The following is an 18263-nucleotide window of genomic DNA, read 5'->3' on the forward strand; positions in this document are numbered from 1 at the left end:
TGGTGCGTCTAAGGTGGGGGGGGGGGGAAAGGCTGCGCGGTCCCCCCCATCTGTCTCAATGTACCAGCACAGTCAGGTTGTGGAAGGAAGGGATTTTGTTTGTAGCTTGCCACAACTTGTTGTGTCGCGTGGTGCCCTGGGGAAGCTGGCATCTGAAGCGGCCAGCCTTCCCTGAAGAGCTGGGGGGAGTGTTTGGCTGGTATTTCTTAAAGGCAAATTGATGAGAACTCAAATCCAAAGGTTGACTGCTGTTCCCTAGTGAGCAAAATAGGCTTGAGCAACTTTCGGTACTCAAATAGGAGGTAGAAACCTGAGCGTCCTCCTGTGTTTGGCTCTTAAAAGAAATCTGGACTGTGTTGGGAGCAAAACCGGGGAGCCGCAGAGGTCCTGGGCAGGCTGTGATGCTGCAGCCTGTACGAGAGCAGTGCCAACTGCACGGTGACTGTTTTGTGCCGGCTCAGCTGGGACAGGCTTTTCACAAAAGCTTGCTGGGAGGCAGCATTTCTCCCACTGTCCCCTGAAATCCAAGCACTGTGCAGCCCAGGCAAAGCTTGCTGCAGTCTCCTGATGTGGAGGAGATGACATGGCATTAAGACCCCCTCCGGTGCTAAAGCCAGAGAGGACTGCAACCACCTCATTTCCTCAGAGGGATTCCCAAGGCTGGTTGTAGCATTTTCTTCCACCCTATATGCTTTCAAGTGCTCTGCTAAAGCTCTTATTTCCTTCTTACGCCCATGGTCTTTGTGCTAACAGCTTCTTCCCTCCCTCCCGCAAGAGATTCCTGACTACCAAGGACTGCAGCATGCAAGGCAGGCAGCTAGGCTGCGGGCTGGAGGAAAGTTAAGCAAACTGATTACTGGGATGAGCTGGAAAGTGTTGGGATACCTCCTTAAGCTCTTCACATGTCCTCACTTCAGCTTAGCTCCTGGAACCCTGCAGCTCTGCCGGTAGTGCTGGAGTGGCTCGCTCCCAGCAGCATTGGAAGCATCTGATGCTGGGGTGGTTGCAGGGGTGGGGAGAGCCCTTCGAACTCAGGCTGAAGCATTAATTGCTTGTCCCCATGTGCTGCAAAGCGAGGTGCTGATTGCTACCTTCCAACAGGAGGTTGTAAGAAAAGACAGGTTTACAGAGGGCTGAATGCTTTCCTTGGCTGCCTGGCTCTCAAACTAGTGAGGGCTGAATATGGGTGTCACCATGGTCCGGTGGCTGCACTGTTTGGATCTTTAGTTAGCACATAAGGTTGAAAATGTCTGTTTGAACATGCAGCCTGAGAGTTTCTAGACCGCAGAGCACCAAAATTGCAGCATGTGTTCAGCCAGGTGTATTCTTCACTGTTAATCCATTAGGCACTTCTGCTTTAAACACCAAAAACACTGTCTGAGGCTAAGCTGGCTGCCTAGAAGAGCGAGCTAGCCAGGAGGCTGAAGAAGGCTGGTATCACCCAGCCAGGGTGGAACAGCCAGCATGTTGGTTCCCAGAGAAGCAGTGGCCCCAGCTGCAGCGCATCTCTGCATGAGGCACTTCCCTCTCCACATGGGGCTTCTTGCATGACAGAGCTCAGACCCCTACACTAGCAAGGGCTGAGGTCCGCCACAGCAACTGAGGGGTCACTGCCACCATGTCACCACCTGGATGCCAGGCAAAGAAGCCCAGGGGAGACCTGGCAGTGACCCAGGGGGGAGCCACAGGAGGGGGATTAGCAGGGATTGCAGCAGTTGTGTGTCAGTTCAACACCATTTCCTGGTGACGTCCTACAGCTGGCAGGAGCCCTGAATCATAAGGTCTGACTTGTTAAATGCTGGTGTCAATGTGTGCTAGAGACTCATCAAACTTTCTAGTAGAACTTATTCTATGCCAGCCCCTGATCAGACTGATACACAGGATGTTTTGACGGGTCAGCCCGTTCCTGTTACTGACTGTATATGTGCGAGTTTGTTATGGAGCCTGCTTACTGTAGTCCCGTGGGCTCAGCCAGCTCCAGGCTAGGGAGTTTGTGGTAGGGGCTCAAGAAGAATATCCTGCATCTAAAAACCAGTGGATTGGGAGGGATTGTGTTAGGACGGTTGTTTTCCTCCCCACGTGTAATCTGTGTTCAGATCCTCTGTGTTTGTGTGTGCCTGTTTATGCTCCAGCCCAGGACTGCTGATCACATGCACAGTGTCCCACGGTGAGTGAACAGAAACCTGGCTATCCCAGTCTGGGACTGGTTGGCCTGTGGCTCACAAAGGGAAAGGCAGGAATGGTGAACCTGCCTGGGAAAGCTCTGGGTGGAGGCCCAGGCTTTTGGTACGAGAATAGCAAATTTCCAGTCCCAGTGCTGCTGTACGGATGTGCTCCATTAGGGCTGGAAAGGATTGCATGGGTCATGAACTAGCTCTCTGCAGTCACAAGCAGGCACTTAATAGATGCTGTGGGACCCTTCCCAATTTGGTATCTGTTCTGTGTGTCACCCCAGTCCACCAAGCACTTCCTAATACTCTATAATTAACATAACCTTACAAGAAGAGACCAAAATGCACAACTAGTGTACTGCAGGAGATGAGCTAGAGAGTAGGACAGCATTGCTACGGCTCCTGATTTCAAGGACCCAATTGAGTAAAAGTTCCCTGTGATGCCTAGAAAGGGAACCATGCTACCGGGGACATCAGAGAAATGCAACAAGTAATCCCAGTGGTCCCTGATGTGATCTTAGGGGAAAACCCTGCCAGATCTCAAAACTAGAGACTATTTTATCCAAAAGCATGCGATGAGGACACACCAGCCAGGCTCCTGTGGATGCAAAGCTATCGACAGACCTTGCCAAGCCTGTTCACATCCAGATCCTACAGGAAGGGGGTTGTGGCAGTAGTGTCCGTAGATAGAATCTCTGGGCTTCTCTCCTTGGTGGGAGGTGGGACGTGACTGCTACGGTATGTCCTTGCTGCTGGCTGTAGCATTTGTTGTGGGCCGAGGGCATTGCTCTGCTGGGGAGGACTGTGCTCAGGGTGAGCAGCATATTGGCTCAGGGTGAGCAGCCTACAGCAGTGGCAGGAGTCTGTGCCTTTCTTCCTTCCACACTGGAGCCCAGCACGTGCCTCTCCTGGTAGGTCTTGCTTCTCGCACAGCCCTTCTCCCTTCACCTGCTCCCGAGGGGACTGGCAGCTTCAGTATTTCTTTAGGGCTGGAATCACTTTATCTGGCATAAATCACTTTTGCTAGGTGTCTAGTCTAGAGTCCTTGGGAGGATGGGAGGTCCTCACTGCTGCTGTATTGTGAGCCTAGTGAGCAGCTCAGTGTAGACATCCCTCTGCAGTGCCAGGCTCCCTGGGGATGGTTGGACTGCTCTGAGTGAGTGGGCTTTGGCATATCCACATGCACAAGGCTTATGGATTCCTCCTAGCCCAGGACAGGCCTTACCAGCTGAGGCAGAGGAGCCTGTACTGCCCCATCTGCCACAGCAAACCTGAGGCTGAAAGCATCAGCTGTGTCGTGCCCGATACCTTCACACGGTGGTTAACTGTAGCACTGTCCATCGGTTTTCTCTCTAATACCCATCTGAAGTCATAATTCACTGGCTGATCAGAGATACCCAAGAGGGATTGTGGGATAATCTGCATAATAATATTGGGGAATTAGTCAACTCCTGAAGAATATCTGAGCAGCTGGCTATAGGCCATGAGTGAATATAAATTAAATATGTAATGTAATTAATATCTTTCAAATAAATGTGAGGGGTAGGGCTCCAAACACCCATCTGCTGAGTTTCTTCCCCTGTGCACCACCTTTCTCCTTCTAGGAAAATATGCTGGAGTTTTTCCCCAGTTCCCCTCTGCATCTTCCCCTCCCAGCAGAATAAAGCTGTACTTTGTCCTTAAACACTGGTTATTTGTGTGCTTCGCTCAGAGGAGGAAACCTGCAAGGGGAGCTGCAACTACTTCTGTGTGGGAATAACATCTCTGAGCTCCCTTCTTGCACTGTGGTGTGCAGATACCTCCCTCTCAACTGTCTGTGGTGTGGGTTGGTTTGCACAGCTTTCCCAGGGAGCAGCTCTAGCACAAAGCCTGGGGGAGCGCAGCTCAGTAGGTCGCAGCCAGTTTGCTCGAACCTGGAGCTGAGTTCCCCTCACTGCAGCACGTGGAAAGTCATGAACGATGACAGAGAGGCCGGGGCTCCCTGCCTGCATGCTTGGAAGTCCTGCATCGGTTTCATGTGGCTAACATGGGAAAGATACGCTTGGCAACCATGGAGGTTCGGAGGCTGCTGTGTCCTGTCTATATTTAGTTTTAAATAAGTTCTGGAGGAGGGGAAGGCGCTTGCTTGAGAAAGCATCCTGTTGCCGGGAGTGCACTGCAGCTGAATCACCATCAGCGTTTGCTTTGGGTCGTGGCGAGGTGTGCACGGACAATGTAGATCTGGGAAATGGGCTGAGCGGAGGCAAGGAGCTCTGTCATGCCTCTCATCTTCCTGCAGATGGGATGTGTCATGCAGGGCAGAGCTAGGGATGGGACTCAAATCTCAGAATTTCTATGTTGGCATTCATCTGTAGCATCATGTCATCTTCCTCAAGTCATCCTCCATTTGCCTCTGCAGTCCTGGCCTTCTCAGGGAAGAAATAATTGTCATCTTCACCCTTGGGAGAAGCGGTTGCTGGTAGGAGCCAGGCAGTTAGGAGTTGGCAAAGGAAGGAATCAGAGCCTAGGTTGTCCCTTCAAGTGCATGTGTCAGCACCATGCATCCCCTAGGTTACCAGGCATCCAGGCTGGTTGCAGCCCGGCACGGTACTTCGCAGTCATGCTTTGGTCTTGGTCTTTCTGGGCACCTGCAGACTTCCCCAGAGCCTAACCACTATCAATTCCAGTTATTAGTGCATTTTTCACACCTTTGATTAACATCACTCACACGTACGTATGCAGTGCTGGTTTGGGAGAAGGGGGGTTTAAGCAGGGGACATGCGTCATTCATTTGGAGGGATGCTTCCTGAGGCTGGGAGTTTCTGTTCCCACTGCCTAGGGGAGTTTAACCTCTGTGTTTCTGATTTTTCATCCTCCTTAACATAGGGTGTTTATCGACCAAGGGGAAAATCTGCCTGTCCAGCTGTAGAAGGTATTCAGACTGGCATCAGGGAATGCCCCTCACGAACCATTCTTGTTTCCATCACAAGGGATCGTGGGGAAAGGAAAAACCTTCTTCACTTAGACCTGAGTTGGTCGTTATTTCTTACCAGCCTCAAAGAGAAAGCTGCAGGAGTCCTTACCGAGGTTTGCTTGCCCCACTAAGGCAAGCTGAATGCAACCCTTGGGTTGGAGGAACATGCAGTGTCCCCCGCTGTCCCTATGTCCCACTGCAGTTATGCAGGTATCACATGCGAGCAGTGCCCTGGCCCACAGCTGCCTTCTGTGGGACCAAGGTGACACGTGTGCCTCTTTGCAGAGCCCAGAGGTGACAACCCTGCCCACCCAGGCAACACAGTACACTGGACCTGAGCTCTGTGCTGAGAGCAGGATGTCCTTGTGATCATCTTTTTCCACCACTTCTGATAGCTCTCCAAAGCCCACCAGAGAAAAGGGAAGGGTCCGTAGCATCTGCCTGGATGCTTCTGCAAGAGGCACTTGCCACCCCAGAGCACTGGATGGTAAATGCATCCGGGATACGCTCTGATCCTCGTTCTGGGACCCTGTGGGAGGACGTACATGTGAGCCAGGACTTACGTTCCTGTCTCCAGCTGCTGAGGGCTACTTTCTCCTTTTTTTTTTTTCTCACCGTCGGATGTCTCGAGTTGTGGGGTATGAAACAGGAGGGTGATTTTCAGAGCTGATGGGGACTCTTTTCCCCACTTTCCAGGATCAGTAGATCAGGGATTAGTGTGCATGAGGCAGAGGAAAGACTGGCTGGAACTGTCTGATGCCCTGAAATGGTTTTATTGTCCATCTGCGTGCTGAGGTCCAAGGAGAGAGTGTGAGTGCAACTGCTGTGTTGCTTTCACTGATCCAATGTAAAGGAGCCCTGCTCCTTCCCCCAGGCCGGGGAGAGCAGTTTCTGGTGCAGATCTGTATGGAGCCTACTGATCTACAGGCTGGGGATCTGCCTGGGTGGCTGAGCTGGAAGGTGATTTATTCCAAATTGCAAAGGGCCTGGGAAGTTTGGTGTCCTTGGCAGCTGTGGCCAAGACTGAACCTTGCTACGCCATGTCTCCTCACTGCACGGGCAGCACGGAAAGGCAGCAGCGGCTGGGGGAGACAGACAGCAAGGGATGAAAAGTGGAGGAGAGGCACTGTGCACGCCCTGTTTTTGCAAAACCTATGGGATACAGCTGAATAAGCAATAGGGCTGACGCAGGCTGGAGAAGGATGTGGGGAGTGGGAAAACAGAGGAAAAGGAGAATGGGCTTCAGCTTTGTGTCTGCGTGTGCCAAAGGCTGAGTGACTGGCACTGACTTGCAGGGCTTTTTTCTGCATGGTAGCAGCTTGCTGCAGGGCAGGGCTGCTGACGTGGCTCATCAGCTGTGAGAGGCAGGAGAAGGTGGGATGCTCAGGGAGACCCCATCCCTGACCCAAAACCCAAACTTGTGCCCAGGGCTGCAAGGAGCGCTGTCAGGCAGCCCAAGCCGGTTCGCTCTGCAGCAGTGCTGTGTGCGGAGGCTCTCCAGCTGGGCTGGGGCTGACTCACAGCGCAGCGGTCACAGCCAAGTCAGGTCAGCCTGGCCTGGAGGGGAAGAGACGGTCTCTGGGGACAGGAGTGCCGTCAAATCTTCCAGCTTCTCAGGCAAACAGCCTTGCCCTCTGCCTGCTGGGGTGACCTCCTCTGCCAGGCATGCCTTCCCCTCCCTGTTCCCTCTCACCACCGCTGTCTTCAGCTCTGCATCTGAGGATTGCCAGCCAGGTACGGAGCAGATGGTTGAGCCGGTGGGGAGGTGGGAGCATGGAAAGAGCCATGGGCAGGCTGTGGGAAGGCAGCTTTGCAAAGCAGAGTGCTCAGCGGAGAGTATATGTGGTAACCGAGGCCAGGAGTGGCTCAGATGGACATCTGCAGCAAGCATGATTCGCAGGAGGTGAAGCAGCTCAGTTTGGCACCAGGAGCCCTCCCTTCTCCTTAAACAGTGGATGCCACAGGGCAGGAGCGGGGCTGGCATGCAGGGCTCCCGCAGGCAGCAGAGCACTCCTCCACCGGCCTGACCTTGGCTCTCGCTGGCCGGGGCAGACATGCTGGCTGCCAGTTTGTGATGCAGTTACACCACTGTGTTGCGCAGTGGCCAAGGACTTGTATGACTAAGGAGAAGGGACTGAAGCAGGCTTTGGGATTTGTCCCCCAAGCTGTGCTCTGATTCGTGTCGTGATGGCGGGGTCCGGTGTGACCCTCGGCCACGCAGCTGGTGCCTGCTGCAGTGCCAGCAAAGAGCCGATGCTGGCCACTGGCACTCAGCCTGCTCTGCGTGGTGTGCGGGGTGCTGTCTCTTGTGCCAGGAGTGCTTGTGGGGATCTTGCGCTGGCAGCCAGAGCCACGTAGCTCTTCAGCCGCTGGTTCCACAGTGCCCTTAGCCTCACTGTGCCAAGAAGCACCAGGATATGCTCGTGGCTGCTCCTCTCAGCCCTGGCAGCTGTGGCAGAGATCCCTGAGAAAGTCCCAGAGCTCTCCTTCTGGTGTCTTTTCATCCTGGGCTTTATTTAGAGTACGAAAACAACCTGGCTCTCCCTTTCTGAGGACTCTCTCCCTCCCTGCCCGTGCAGTGGTGGAGTTTCTGGGCTGGACCAGGGCTGGGGGAACCAAGGCACTGAGGCTGTCTCCCAGGGAGGAGGCTCAACCCTGGTGCCACACACAGCTCTGCTCCCTGGGGAGCTGCTGGGCAGGCTGGAGCTGGCTGCGGGGGCCCTGGGGGTGCGGCTGAACCCAGGCAGCAGCCAACTGGTTTCCTGCTACAGCTTGTGCCCAGAATAGGAGCTCTGGGCACGCCATAGGGACGGAGGAGAGGGAGGCAGGGAGCAAGCTTGGTGCTGCTTTCGTACTGAAGGGCCCCATGGTGATGCCCCTGGAGCACTTTCCCCTCAGCAGCTTTGGGCTGTGCCTTTGAGGGGACCACGAAGTCTCGGCTGGGAGTCCACCAGGCAGTGCCCCATGCACCCAGGAATGGCTGTTACCTGAGGACATCCTCCCTGCGTGGCTCAGACACCACTTGCCGCTGACTTGCCTCCTTTGCTGTTCCTTTCCCAGTCCTCAGTATGCTCCAAGATTGTCCAGCTGCTGGGCCAGAACGAGGTGGACTACCGCCAGAAGCAGGTGGTGATTGTGAGCCAAGACAGCTTCTACCGGGTCCTCACCTCAGAGCAGAAATCCAAAGCGCTCAAAGGCCAGTTCAATTTTGACCACCCAGGTGAATGGAGAACAGCACCGGGGTTCTGCTGCGCAGTGAGAGGCGAGGGCTGGAGCGGGACCCCCTGCTCCACCAGCAAAGAGCCTTGCATGGACAGTGGGACTCTGTCTCTGCATGGGGCAGGAGTGGGTGGCTTAGTTAAGCTCTTCCGGAGCTGGGTACATCCCCGGCAGGGTGGCTGGGGCCCACCTGTGTTCCCTGCAGTACAACCTCTGTCTCTCTTGGGAAAGAAACTGCCTCTGGGGTGGAGTGTTTGGGATGAGAAAGGGCAGGTTGTGAACCCTCAAACTCCTTAAGATGCTCTTCTCCCTGCAAAAACATCCCCCAGTTTGAAAACCTTTCTGGTGTGGCTGGGTCGGGACCAGGGAGATCTGGCCTGGCACAGCCCCCTGGAGCCAGCAGCTCTGTGTCCCTCCTTCAAGGAGGGAACCGTCTTGTGCAGCTGTTCTGCAAACCCCTCCACTGAGCAGGCCATGCTCTGTTGCTACAGCAGGGGCTCTTTGAACCATCTCCAGGCTTGGTGTGGAAATTTCAGAGCCACCGTCCTTTCGTCCCTATGAGGACAATGGCTGGAGGCAGCAAGCACTGAGCAAACAGAGCCCTGTCTGTCCGGCAGCTTGAGGCTGAAACACTGCTCCAGTCTCTCTGAGGGCTGGAGCCCTGGAGGAGATGCCTTCCCAAGCCCAGGCTGTCAGCACTGCCATACAAGGATGGTATTGATCTCTGTGGGCCAGATCCCAGGCTGGTGCAAAGCAGTGAAGCCCCAGGGGCTCTGGGAGAGCTGGGCCTTGCTACGCCCATGGGGACGTGCAGGGCTTTCCTCCCAAGTCTGTGTGTCTGTCTGTCCCCAGTGCGGGGTGCCAGTGGCTCTGGCTAGGCTAAGCTTAGCGTCTGGTGGGTGGGAGAGGTTGCAAAGCTGCCTCGGGTAACGTTTCCTCTCTCCTCAGATGCCTTTGACAACGAGCTGATCGTGAAAACGCTCAAAGAGATCACGGAAGGGAAGACGGTCCAGATTCCTGTCTATGACTTTGTCTCCCACTCCAGGTCTAACAGCTGCCCCTGCCTTGCTGTGCCTCTGCTAACGCTCCGCGGCGCAGCATGCAGCCTTGTCAGCCCAAACAGCCTGCCCCTCCGCTTGTGCCAACTCTTAGGCACCTAACGTGCCAGCCAAAAGTTTCAATGCTAACTACTCCAAACCCCTTGGTTAGAGGATCCAGGGCAGATACAGGCGCAGTCTGAGGGTCTGGAAAGCTGCGCAGCCATGCAGTTGCATCCAGCACATCCAGGCATCAGTGGAGGAGGGTTATGGCTCCCCTTTTCTTCCCCCAGCCACAATTCCTCTCCCCATAAACTCTGTGTTTGCAGCTTTAACAAGTATTCCAGGCTCAAACAGCCTGGCACTGCCAGAAAAGGAGGAGGATGACAGTTCTTGCTCCTGTAACTCTTCCCTTGCATGTGTTCAGCTTGTTTTTGCATGCCTGTGTTGGCCGTGGATGGTGTGACCTTGCTCCATTTCCCACAAAAGCGCTGTGGTGTTAGGGGAGTGCTGCCTGGTTCCCAGGGGAGCAGAACTGGCCCTGGCAGGTTCCCATGGGTCAAGCCCCATGCATAGGCTTTCTAGGCTTTACGGCTTGGCACATAGCACTTGCAAGCAGCAGCTGGCTGAGGTGGGGGGAGAAGGGCTAGTCTGCTTCCTGCTCTGCTGTTTGTCCTTCTAGGAAGTGTACGTATGCCTTGGATTCCCTTCACCGTGGTGGGGTAGGTCTGCCCTCTCCTCAGTCACGCCCCTGGTGCAGCAGTGATGTCCCAGGGTTGGAGCAGTGCCTAGGAGCACCGCTGTTTCCCCCCACCTCTCTTAGCTTGTTTTCCCCCACCAGCATATTTTGACTCTCCTTCCCTCTGCTAGGAAAGAGGAGACGGTGACTGTCTACCCTGCCGACGTGGTGCTCTTCGAAGGCATCCTGGCCTTCTACAGCCAGGAGGTGCGGGATCTCTTCCGCATGAAGCTCTTCGTGGACACGGATGCAGATACTCGTCTGTCCCGCAGAGGTGAGGCCCGAACATGCCTTGTGCAGCAGGGACAGAAATGTCACTTAACTGATTTGGGCAGAGGCAGGTGACAGGGACCAGAGCAGAACTGGAACTGGCACAAAGCTGTGCTGCTGCTAGCAAAGAGCCAGGGAGCTTTTCCTCCCCAGTGCAGCATGTCACATAGGGCAGCTTAGCAGCAGGGAGCACCTTGCTCCGTGCCTCTTAGGATTCAGTGAGGTTTTTGCTGCCTTGTCTGGGATTCCTCCTTTGCATTCAGCAGTGTGACTACTGAGTGCTGTGTCCTCACATGGCCCTGGTGGCACCAGCCCTGTGCTATCAGCTGAATGGCAGCTATTGCCGATCAGCAGGTATCAGCAGGGAAGGGCGCAATGGGCACGGCAAAGCGGCTCAACAGCTCAATCAGAAGGCAGTGCTTGATGGATCTGCTCAGGACCTGGGGTATGGGTGTGCTTTGAGGATGGCATTTACGTGTGAGGGTGTCCATTGTGGATGATACAGGTAGGGAGTTTGGTTTTACATCTTGATTTGTACAAGCACAGCCAGTGCAGCGTGGAGCCTCTTGTACTTGGCACTGGGGTGATGGGTTTTGGGGGCAAAGAGCCCTAGAAACCAGAATACCCCTCTCTAGGACTCCCCATGTTCAGCTGGCTTGGCTATAGGTTGCCAGCTGACATAGGAGGGACTCCGGCTCTGCAGGGTGTGCGTGGTTTGAGATGCAGTTCATTTCAAAGCAGCCTTTAGGAGTGGGGTCCCTCATGTAGCACCTGAGTCTCCTAGATGACTAAGAAAGAATATGGGGACTCTTGGGGCAGAATTCAGTTCTGTCTGAACTGTTTCTACCCCTGCCTGGCTCTGACAGCCTCCACAGGGTGTCTGGGGATGCATAAGGTGACTTAGAGGAGAGGTCCCATCCAGGCCTCTGTGCTGTGATGAGAGGAGTGTGTCTCAGTGCGTCAGCCTGGGACTGCTTGTGTGCATGGGACTGTTCCACTCTGTGACAGAACTGGTCTTGCCTGCCCTCCTGCTGTCAGACAGATACACAGCCTCCTCCACTGTTAGGATGTCATCAGTGCTCTTTTTTACGCATCCTTCTTGACCCTGCCCACTGTTCTTGCATGACTCATCCAGGGAGGTGACAGCACAGTCATTGCAGGGAGACGTATTAGCAGGTCATAGATACGCATTTGCAAGATCCTGCAATCTGAACCTTATCGCTTAAGCAGACTGTGCTGTGCGGGAACTTGGGTTCACACTCAGCCATGGGGTAGCACATGTTTTTGGCAGTGCCCTGTATCAGCTGTCTGAAGGCAAGGCATTGCCTTGTGCATTTGCAGCACCACGTGACTCTGCGTGCATCCCAATCGTACTCTGGAGTGTGTGGTTCAGTCACTTCAGACTTGGTACATAACTGTGAGCTCAGGGCTTGAAAACTGGTTGAGATCCCATTGACTAGGAACTGAGACCATACAGCTGCCGACCACAATACAGAGCTAAACCCTGTTGTGCTGCAGCTGTTGGATGGGGTCCTGAGCCTCATGGGCCCAGGCCATTCTTGGGGTATTTCTCCCACCCACCATCAATCACTAAAGCTTTGCAAATAGGCAGCTAGGCTGGTTGAGGTGCTGGTGTCTCCTAGTTAGGGCAACTCATCGGCCTCCTGATAGGGAACTGACTATTTGTCAGTCTCCTGGCCTGCCATCAGCAATTGGTAGGACCACTGCAGCAGCAAATCTGTTTACTGTATGTCTCCCTGGCCTTGCTGGGAAAGGAGAACCTGCGTGTGAGGTGTTGAAGGTATAACCGTGTCCCTGAAACATAGCTGGAGGTAGCTTGTAGCAAAAGCTGGGGTGTTGCTTTGCGACATGGCTCTGAGTCATCTTGCTCTCCCAGAAGTCCTGAAGAGTTGCAGCAATGGGCTTTTCAGCTGGGCAGCAGCAGGAGATGAGATTCCTGGAAATGTAGCTGACAGCTCAGTTAATCAGTAGCGCTGGGGTTCAGTATGTGCAACTCGCGCTGTCCTCATCTCAGCACCTCTCCCAAGAAAAATGCTGCTACCAGAGCACAAGGGGCAAGGTCTGTCAGGTGCCTCAAACAGCTTGATCTGTGCAAAGCTGATTCTGGCTACGGTCCCTTGCTGCCCCGTTCTCGGCCAGCTTCTGTAAAACAAAGACTAAGTCGGGTGTCACATGTATGTTTTGGGCCCGATTTGAGTCATGTCTGCCTTCTGGCTCTGGACGGGTGCCAATCCATCCTTGGGACATTTGCCTGCCCTGCAAGTAGAGGGTGATACCTCCAGATAGGGTGCATGGTCTTAGCCTGCGTTGCTGGGACCTGTTGCTTTGGGGCCAGGGACAAGACAGTGGGTGCTTGACTCGTGTTTGTCTATGGGGTGATTGCCCTGCTGTGGTCTGTCCTGGGAGCAGGCAGGACGGTTTTGCCCTGTCAGGACCAGCTCCTGCAGCCTAGGCACTCACCCTGTGCAGTTTGCAGGCCTCCCGCATGCCATCCCAGGCCGGGTGTGCTGCAAACACACCCTCACTATGCTCCTTCTCCACCCCAGAGCAGCCAACAAACAGGGTGTGGGACCTGGGAAACAAAAGTCTCTCTGTTTTATTTTCCTTGCCTGTTTTTCTGTATTGTTTGAGCTGGGGCTTGCTCCCGCTCTCTGGAGAAGGCAAGGAGCTGGCTAGAGCAGCCTAGGCTGGGCTGAGCCATTCCTGGAGCAGGCAGGGAGCTGGCACAAATCCTGCTGCCAGACCTTTCTTCCCCCCGTCACCTCCCCTGCGCGGGGCTGTGAAAGGGCATGCTGCAAAGCTGCTGGCCGAGGGCAAACAGAGCCATGGGGACAGTGCCAAACCAGCACTGGGAGAACAGCACTGTCCTGACCCTGCAAGCACATGGGCACTGGCTGCCGAGCAGGTCACACAGACTGGCAGTGCTGTGGCTCGGCTCTGCTTGGCACGTGGAGAAGGCTCGCTCTGAACCCAGTGCCAGGTGCTAGCGTGCTGGGGAGAAGCCAGCCAGCCCCTTGGGGAGAGCCAAGAGCTGTCTGCTTGGCCACAGCGCTGTTTTGGCTCTTACCCGTGGATTGAACTCATGTGAACTGGGGCACTTTTCAATGCTGAAATGGCTTCAGACCAGAGATGGCAGTGGCCCAAATACCTCGTGCAAACAGGATGTAAGGCCCAAACGGCAGAACAAGCAGGAGGCCAGCTTGCTCTCCTGCCTCCTGGCTTCCTCCTGAGCTGATCTCCTCCAAGCACCCCCTCAGCCTCTCATTGTGGGAGCCTGCTTCACCTTCCCATCCCACTCAGCCGGGGACAGCACAAGGACCCTGGGAGAACTGGGTAGGTGGGTGAGTTTTACTCTCCTCACCTCTGCAGACCTGAGTTAAACTGCGCCTTAATGTGTGTATGGGTGAACCCCACTGCTTTTCTATTCCTTGGGCACCTTTGCACTGGGACAAGTGGGAGAATGCCCCATCCTTAGGCCAAGGGCAGGACAGAGTGACAGGAGGGATGGAAGGGCTGAGGCTGGGAACAGTCAGGACTGGGGTGGCACTGGTTACAGCTGAAATGTGCTTGCAGAGCTGAGAAGGGAGGGAGGCTGAGAAAAACCCTCGGTCAGGTCAGCCAGCCCTTGGCTCCTGGGAAGGCTTGGAAGCAGGTTAAAAGCGTGTAGCTGGGCTGGGGTGTGCTTGGACATGTGGGCAGTAGCTTCCAGAAACAGAGACCTCAGGCAAAATACCCGGGTGGCTGGCCAAAGGCTGTACTGAAGGGAAGGGGGATGGAGCAATTCATGTCTCAGCTCCTGACTGTGCCTTACATCTTTCCCGCAGTGCTACGAGACATCAGTGAGCGAGGCAGGGACCTCGAGCAGATCTTATCTCAATACATCACCTTCGTCAAGCCTGCCTTTGAGGAGTTCTGTTTGCCAGTAAGTAAGGGGAGTGACACCCGTGGGAATCTGCCAAAAATGGCTTATACCCTGCCCAGCTCCTCAGACAGGAGCATTTTGTGCCCCAGAGCTCAGGTCAGCCTGCCTCACCTTGCTCCCTCCCTGCAGGCACTGGCAAAAATGGGGGTGCCAGGGCAGGGTGAGATGGGGACTATTTATACAGCCACTGCCTTTCTGGTGAGATCACCCTCCCCTATGGGAAGGCTGACACGGCAGGAGAAACCTCTCCCTGCACAGGGTCTGAGAAACCAACACCAGGCAGCTCAGCAGATGCCAGCCCTGGGAGCGATGATCCTTGGCTGGGGGAAGGGGAGATCCCTGCCCCCAGGCAGTGTCCGCTGTGTCTGCCTCCTGTTCTGGGCTGTCCTGCCTGCCCTTTTCACCATGCAGTGCTGCTGGCTTCTTGCTGGCTGGATGCTTGGTAGAGCAGGGGCGCTTCATCCTTCGCTCTGTGCTGCGGGATGTGGCCTTGCAGGTTGCATTTCCTGGCTGGTGAGAGGCGAAGGTGTAGAGCAGGCAGACCTCGCTCGGGGCCAGGGTTGCAAGGTCTGCCTGGAGAAAGGAAGCTACTTTGGGAGCTGATAACCGAGGCAAGGCTCCCTAGCAGACAGGGACTTTGCATGCGGGAGACCACTGCAGTCCTGTGGAACTTGCAGCTGAAATAGCACGTTTGCAGGACTAGCCATTGCACACTTCTCCTGGCTGTTGTGGAGAGGAGCCTGTGCCTCGGTTCTCAAGGCTTTTCAAGCAGATATGGTAGTTATATGAGGAATTTCTTCTTATTCTGGAGGAACTGAGCCAGCAGAGTCCTGCAGCCTGGGAGCTGCTGGCCAGCACCACAGGCAGGAATTGAACCTGTACCTCCAGCCTCAGGAACATCTCTGTGCCTGTCTATGTGGCCAGCTCTGCCCCTTCCCATAAGAGGGGCTGATTCTCTCTGTGCTACAAGATCTCCTGGCTCCTGGACAGCACCCTCTTCCCTGTCTCCCTCAGTTGTGGCTCTATGGCCCAAGGTCCAATTACAGTGTAATCCCAAAAGGCTTTTCCTGAGGCAGGTCCAGCTTGGTGGCTCCCCTCCTTGCAAGACCCCAGCAAGGTAAATCTGCAGCTTTGCAAAGCAGCAGATGCTGCATCAGTCTCTTCTGTTGAAGAGTCTGTAGGAGGATGAAATGTGAAACAAGGACGGTAAAAAAAAAACCTGCTTTGTCCCTACCCACCAGCTTTGCAGTGGTATGCTCCCTCGTCCAACCTGGTGGTGGGCTCAGCTGCAGAGTAATTGCGTGTGGATGTCGAACAGGCTCAGCACCCACTGTTGCTGTTACTCAACTCCAAAACCAGCTCTGGTCCAGGTGGTCCAGCACTGAAATGATCCAGCAAGTCCTGGTGATTTTTGATATGGTTGGAAGCACCTGGAGGTGTCAGATGACACCCTTCACCCAGCAGGCTGGCTTGTTTACTGATGGTAGAGCTTGGCTGTCAGGAAGCTGATCAGCTGTAAAAGCTGACACAAATAGGGGAGGAAACTGAGACTGGCACTTGCAGGTGAAAATAGGTCGGGACTGGTGTCCTGAATCAGACCTTTTTTGCAAGCAATGCTGGAAGAAAATTCTCCCCACATCCCAAGCAGATCACGTGGCTGTGCCCCACATGCCCACACAGCCTGGGCATGCCAACTCTTGCTCTTGTACCAAGTCTGGCTGGATTCAGGGGGGAGGTTGTTCCCAAAAGCATCAGCTGCTGGAGTCTTGCGATCATGAGGCTTTTTAATTTCAGGTTTTGTTAGGGTGGCTCTTACTGCCTCTTACCGGAATCTGTATGAGCTCATGAAAATGGGGTCAAGGTGCAAAGCATGGCCCTCAAAACACAGAGCTGAAGACAAGTAAGAGCATCCAAAATGTATTATCAGCAATGACATACCTCCCAGTGGGTTTGGGTTTGGCAAGGGGAGGGCAAGGACCTGCCCCAGGAAGCAGGGACAATGCCCCAGCTTGGTGGCTCTCCACTTTCCCTGTAACGCAGTGCTCTCTCTCCTCCCAGACCAAGAAGTATGCTGACGTGATCATTCCCAGAGGAGCAGATAATGAAGGTGAGTGGACCCAGACCCTGCTGTTACGTTCTGGCAGCTGGCTTTGGGCTGTTGCTGTTGTGGCGGAGTTAGGTAAGAGGGAGCAGGGCCTGCCACGGAGGTGACTCAGGCCACTGCCACCCAAGAGAGTGCTGTTACCATACATGTGCTGAGATGAGCTTCTCCCCTTTGCTCCCACCTGGAGCATTAGTGACTAGGAGTTTGTGCTCCTCTGATCAAGCCTGGGAGCCCATCTATGTGCAGTGCCTCCAGGCAAACTCCTGTTTCATCCCACACAAAGGGAAATGTGCTTCTCCAAGGCCAGACGTGCAACTGGGACAGCCATGTCTTCACCTGGCTGGAATCAGCCTGACCATACTGGCTTGAGTGCTGGGCTCAGCCAGGGCAGAGGGATGAAGTCCCAGCAGGGCAGCGCCTCCCTGCAGGGTTGCAGCTCCCCAGTGCTTGATAAGAGGGGATAGGAGCAGGGGAGACGGCTAGGTCATCATGTCTGGCTTGGCTCTAGTTCATTTGCAGTGATCCTAATGCAATCTCTCCCCTGTGTGTTTCCCTTCCTTTTGCTCACAGTGGCCATAAACCTGATAGTGCAGCACATCCAGGACATTCTTAATGGAGGACTCAGCAAACGCCAGAGCAACGGCTACCTGAATGGCTACACTCCTCCCCGCCAGCGGCAGCCCTCAGAGTCCAGCAGCCGGCCTCACTGACCCCCAGCCGGCAGCCCTGCCCCCGGGCAGCAGGCATGAGGCTGGGGGCGGAGGGCGCTCGAGCCCTGCCACTGCCCCTCTGTACATACTGTCTGTTCATTCCCCCCTTATCTATTTAAGAAACCAGACGGAGACGAATGCCTTTAATTTTGTATGTTGGAAATGCCGAACGAGAAGCAGCCGGCTGCTCGGGAGCCTGGACCACCCACAGCTCCTGGCCTTGCTCAATAACTCCTCCAGCACGGAACCGGCTATAAATCTCTATAAATATAGAATTGCTCTATTTTTGTGTAAATGCAGAATAACGTAAAATTACTTGCCATCAGGTATTTGCCAGGCTCAGTGTTGCTGGGAGGGGGCTGGGAAGAGGGTCTTGGGAGATGTTGGTGTCAGGATCTTCACATCAAAGGCGGTAAGGAAGGAAGAGCATTTGACAACTGCTTTAGTATTGCAGTGGTCTCCATCCTGGGGAAGGGATGGGCTGTGGTGGAGGTAGCAGCTTGAGTGCGGCATGGATTTTGTGACTGGGCTGGGGTTGCCTCCTCCTGCTGTTGCTGTTCCAGTCCGAGCAGCCTGGTTTTGCTGGCAGGCACTGTACAATGCCACTGGGAGTTGGAAGAATGATGTGTGATACCTCCCCTGGTTGTCTCTGCACCTCCAGGTCTCGGTCCCTCAACGGCATCCCTTTGTGTCTGACACCCCTTCCCACCACAGGTGTGGGTCTGCTGTCACACCCTGCAGGAAGGACCTGGTAGGTGATGCTGGGTATGTGATCGTGTAAATATGGCAGCTTGCATCTTTAGCAGTCTCGCTGCCTGGCTTAGGTGGGGACAGCACATGGACACCTTCAGCCCCTCTGGAGCTCGGTGTCCATGTGTGTGGTGGGACTTCTAGTCAAGCCCTGGGCTCAACTCTAAGCCTGGAGGTTGGCTTGCAGAAGGTCAGAGGTGTGTCTGTCATTCCTCACTTGGAATGGTTTTGCTCTTGGATGGGGGATTTGGGGTCTGTAAGATATGATTAAGGGAGAACCAGCCTCTTCTGAAAGAAAGGGGCAATAGATGATGAAAGGCAGCTGCTTGAGCAGCCTGTCTGAGGGGGGGCAGCAGTGTGTGGCGGT

General features: G+C 54.7%; 2 protein-coding genes across 2 annotated transcripts in view; one reads left to right on the top strand and one right to left on the bottom strand.

Moving 5' to 3' along the window:
* Positions 1-7628, bottom strand: part of TMCO1 (transmembrane and coiled-coil domains 1) — a 33647-nt gene extending 26019 nt beyond the window's left edge. Inside the window, exons 1-2 of the mRNA XM_009320721.1 lie at positions 7521-7628; positions 7332-7461 (exon numbers count right to left, since the gene is read on the bottom strand). Of these exons, the coding sequence (XP_009318996.1) occupies positions 7332-7461; positions 7521-7628 (238 nt within the window). The remainder of the gene's footprint in view (positions 1-7331; positions 7462-7520) is intronic.
* Positions 7629-7930: 302 nt separating this feature from the next.
* UCK2 (uridine-cytidine kinase 2) lies at positions 7931-17523 on the top strand (the record flags this gene model as incomplete). Its single annotated transcript, XM_009320722.1, is given in 8 exon segments — positions 7931-8020; positions 8022-8147; positions 8149-8344; positions 9292-9388; positions 10251-10393; positions 14235-14332; positions 16391-16439; positions 17007-17523. Coding segments are annotated over 8 exon segments (939 nt in total), but the record flags the coding sequence as incomplete, so codon positions are not given.
* Between the last annotated feature and the right edge of the window lie 740 nt (positions 17524-18263).

Source organism: Pygoscelis adeliae, unplaced genomic scaffold (assembly GCF_000699105.1).
Source record: "Pygoscelis adeliae isolate BGI_AS28 unplaced genomic scaffold, ASM69910v1 Scaffold402, whole genome shotgun sequence".
NCBI lineage: Eukaryota > Metazoa > Chordata > Aves > Sphenisciformes > Spheniscidae > Pygoscelis > Pygoscelis adeliae.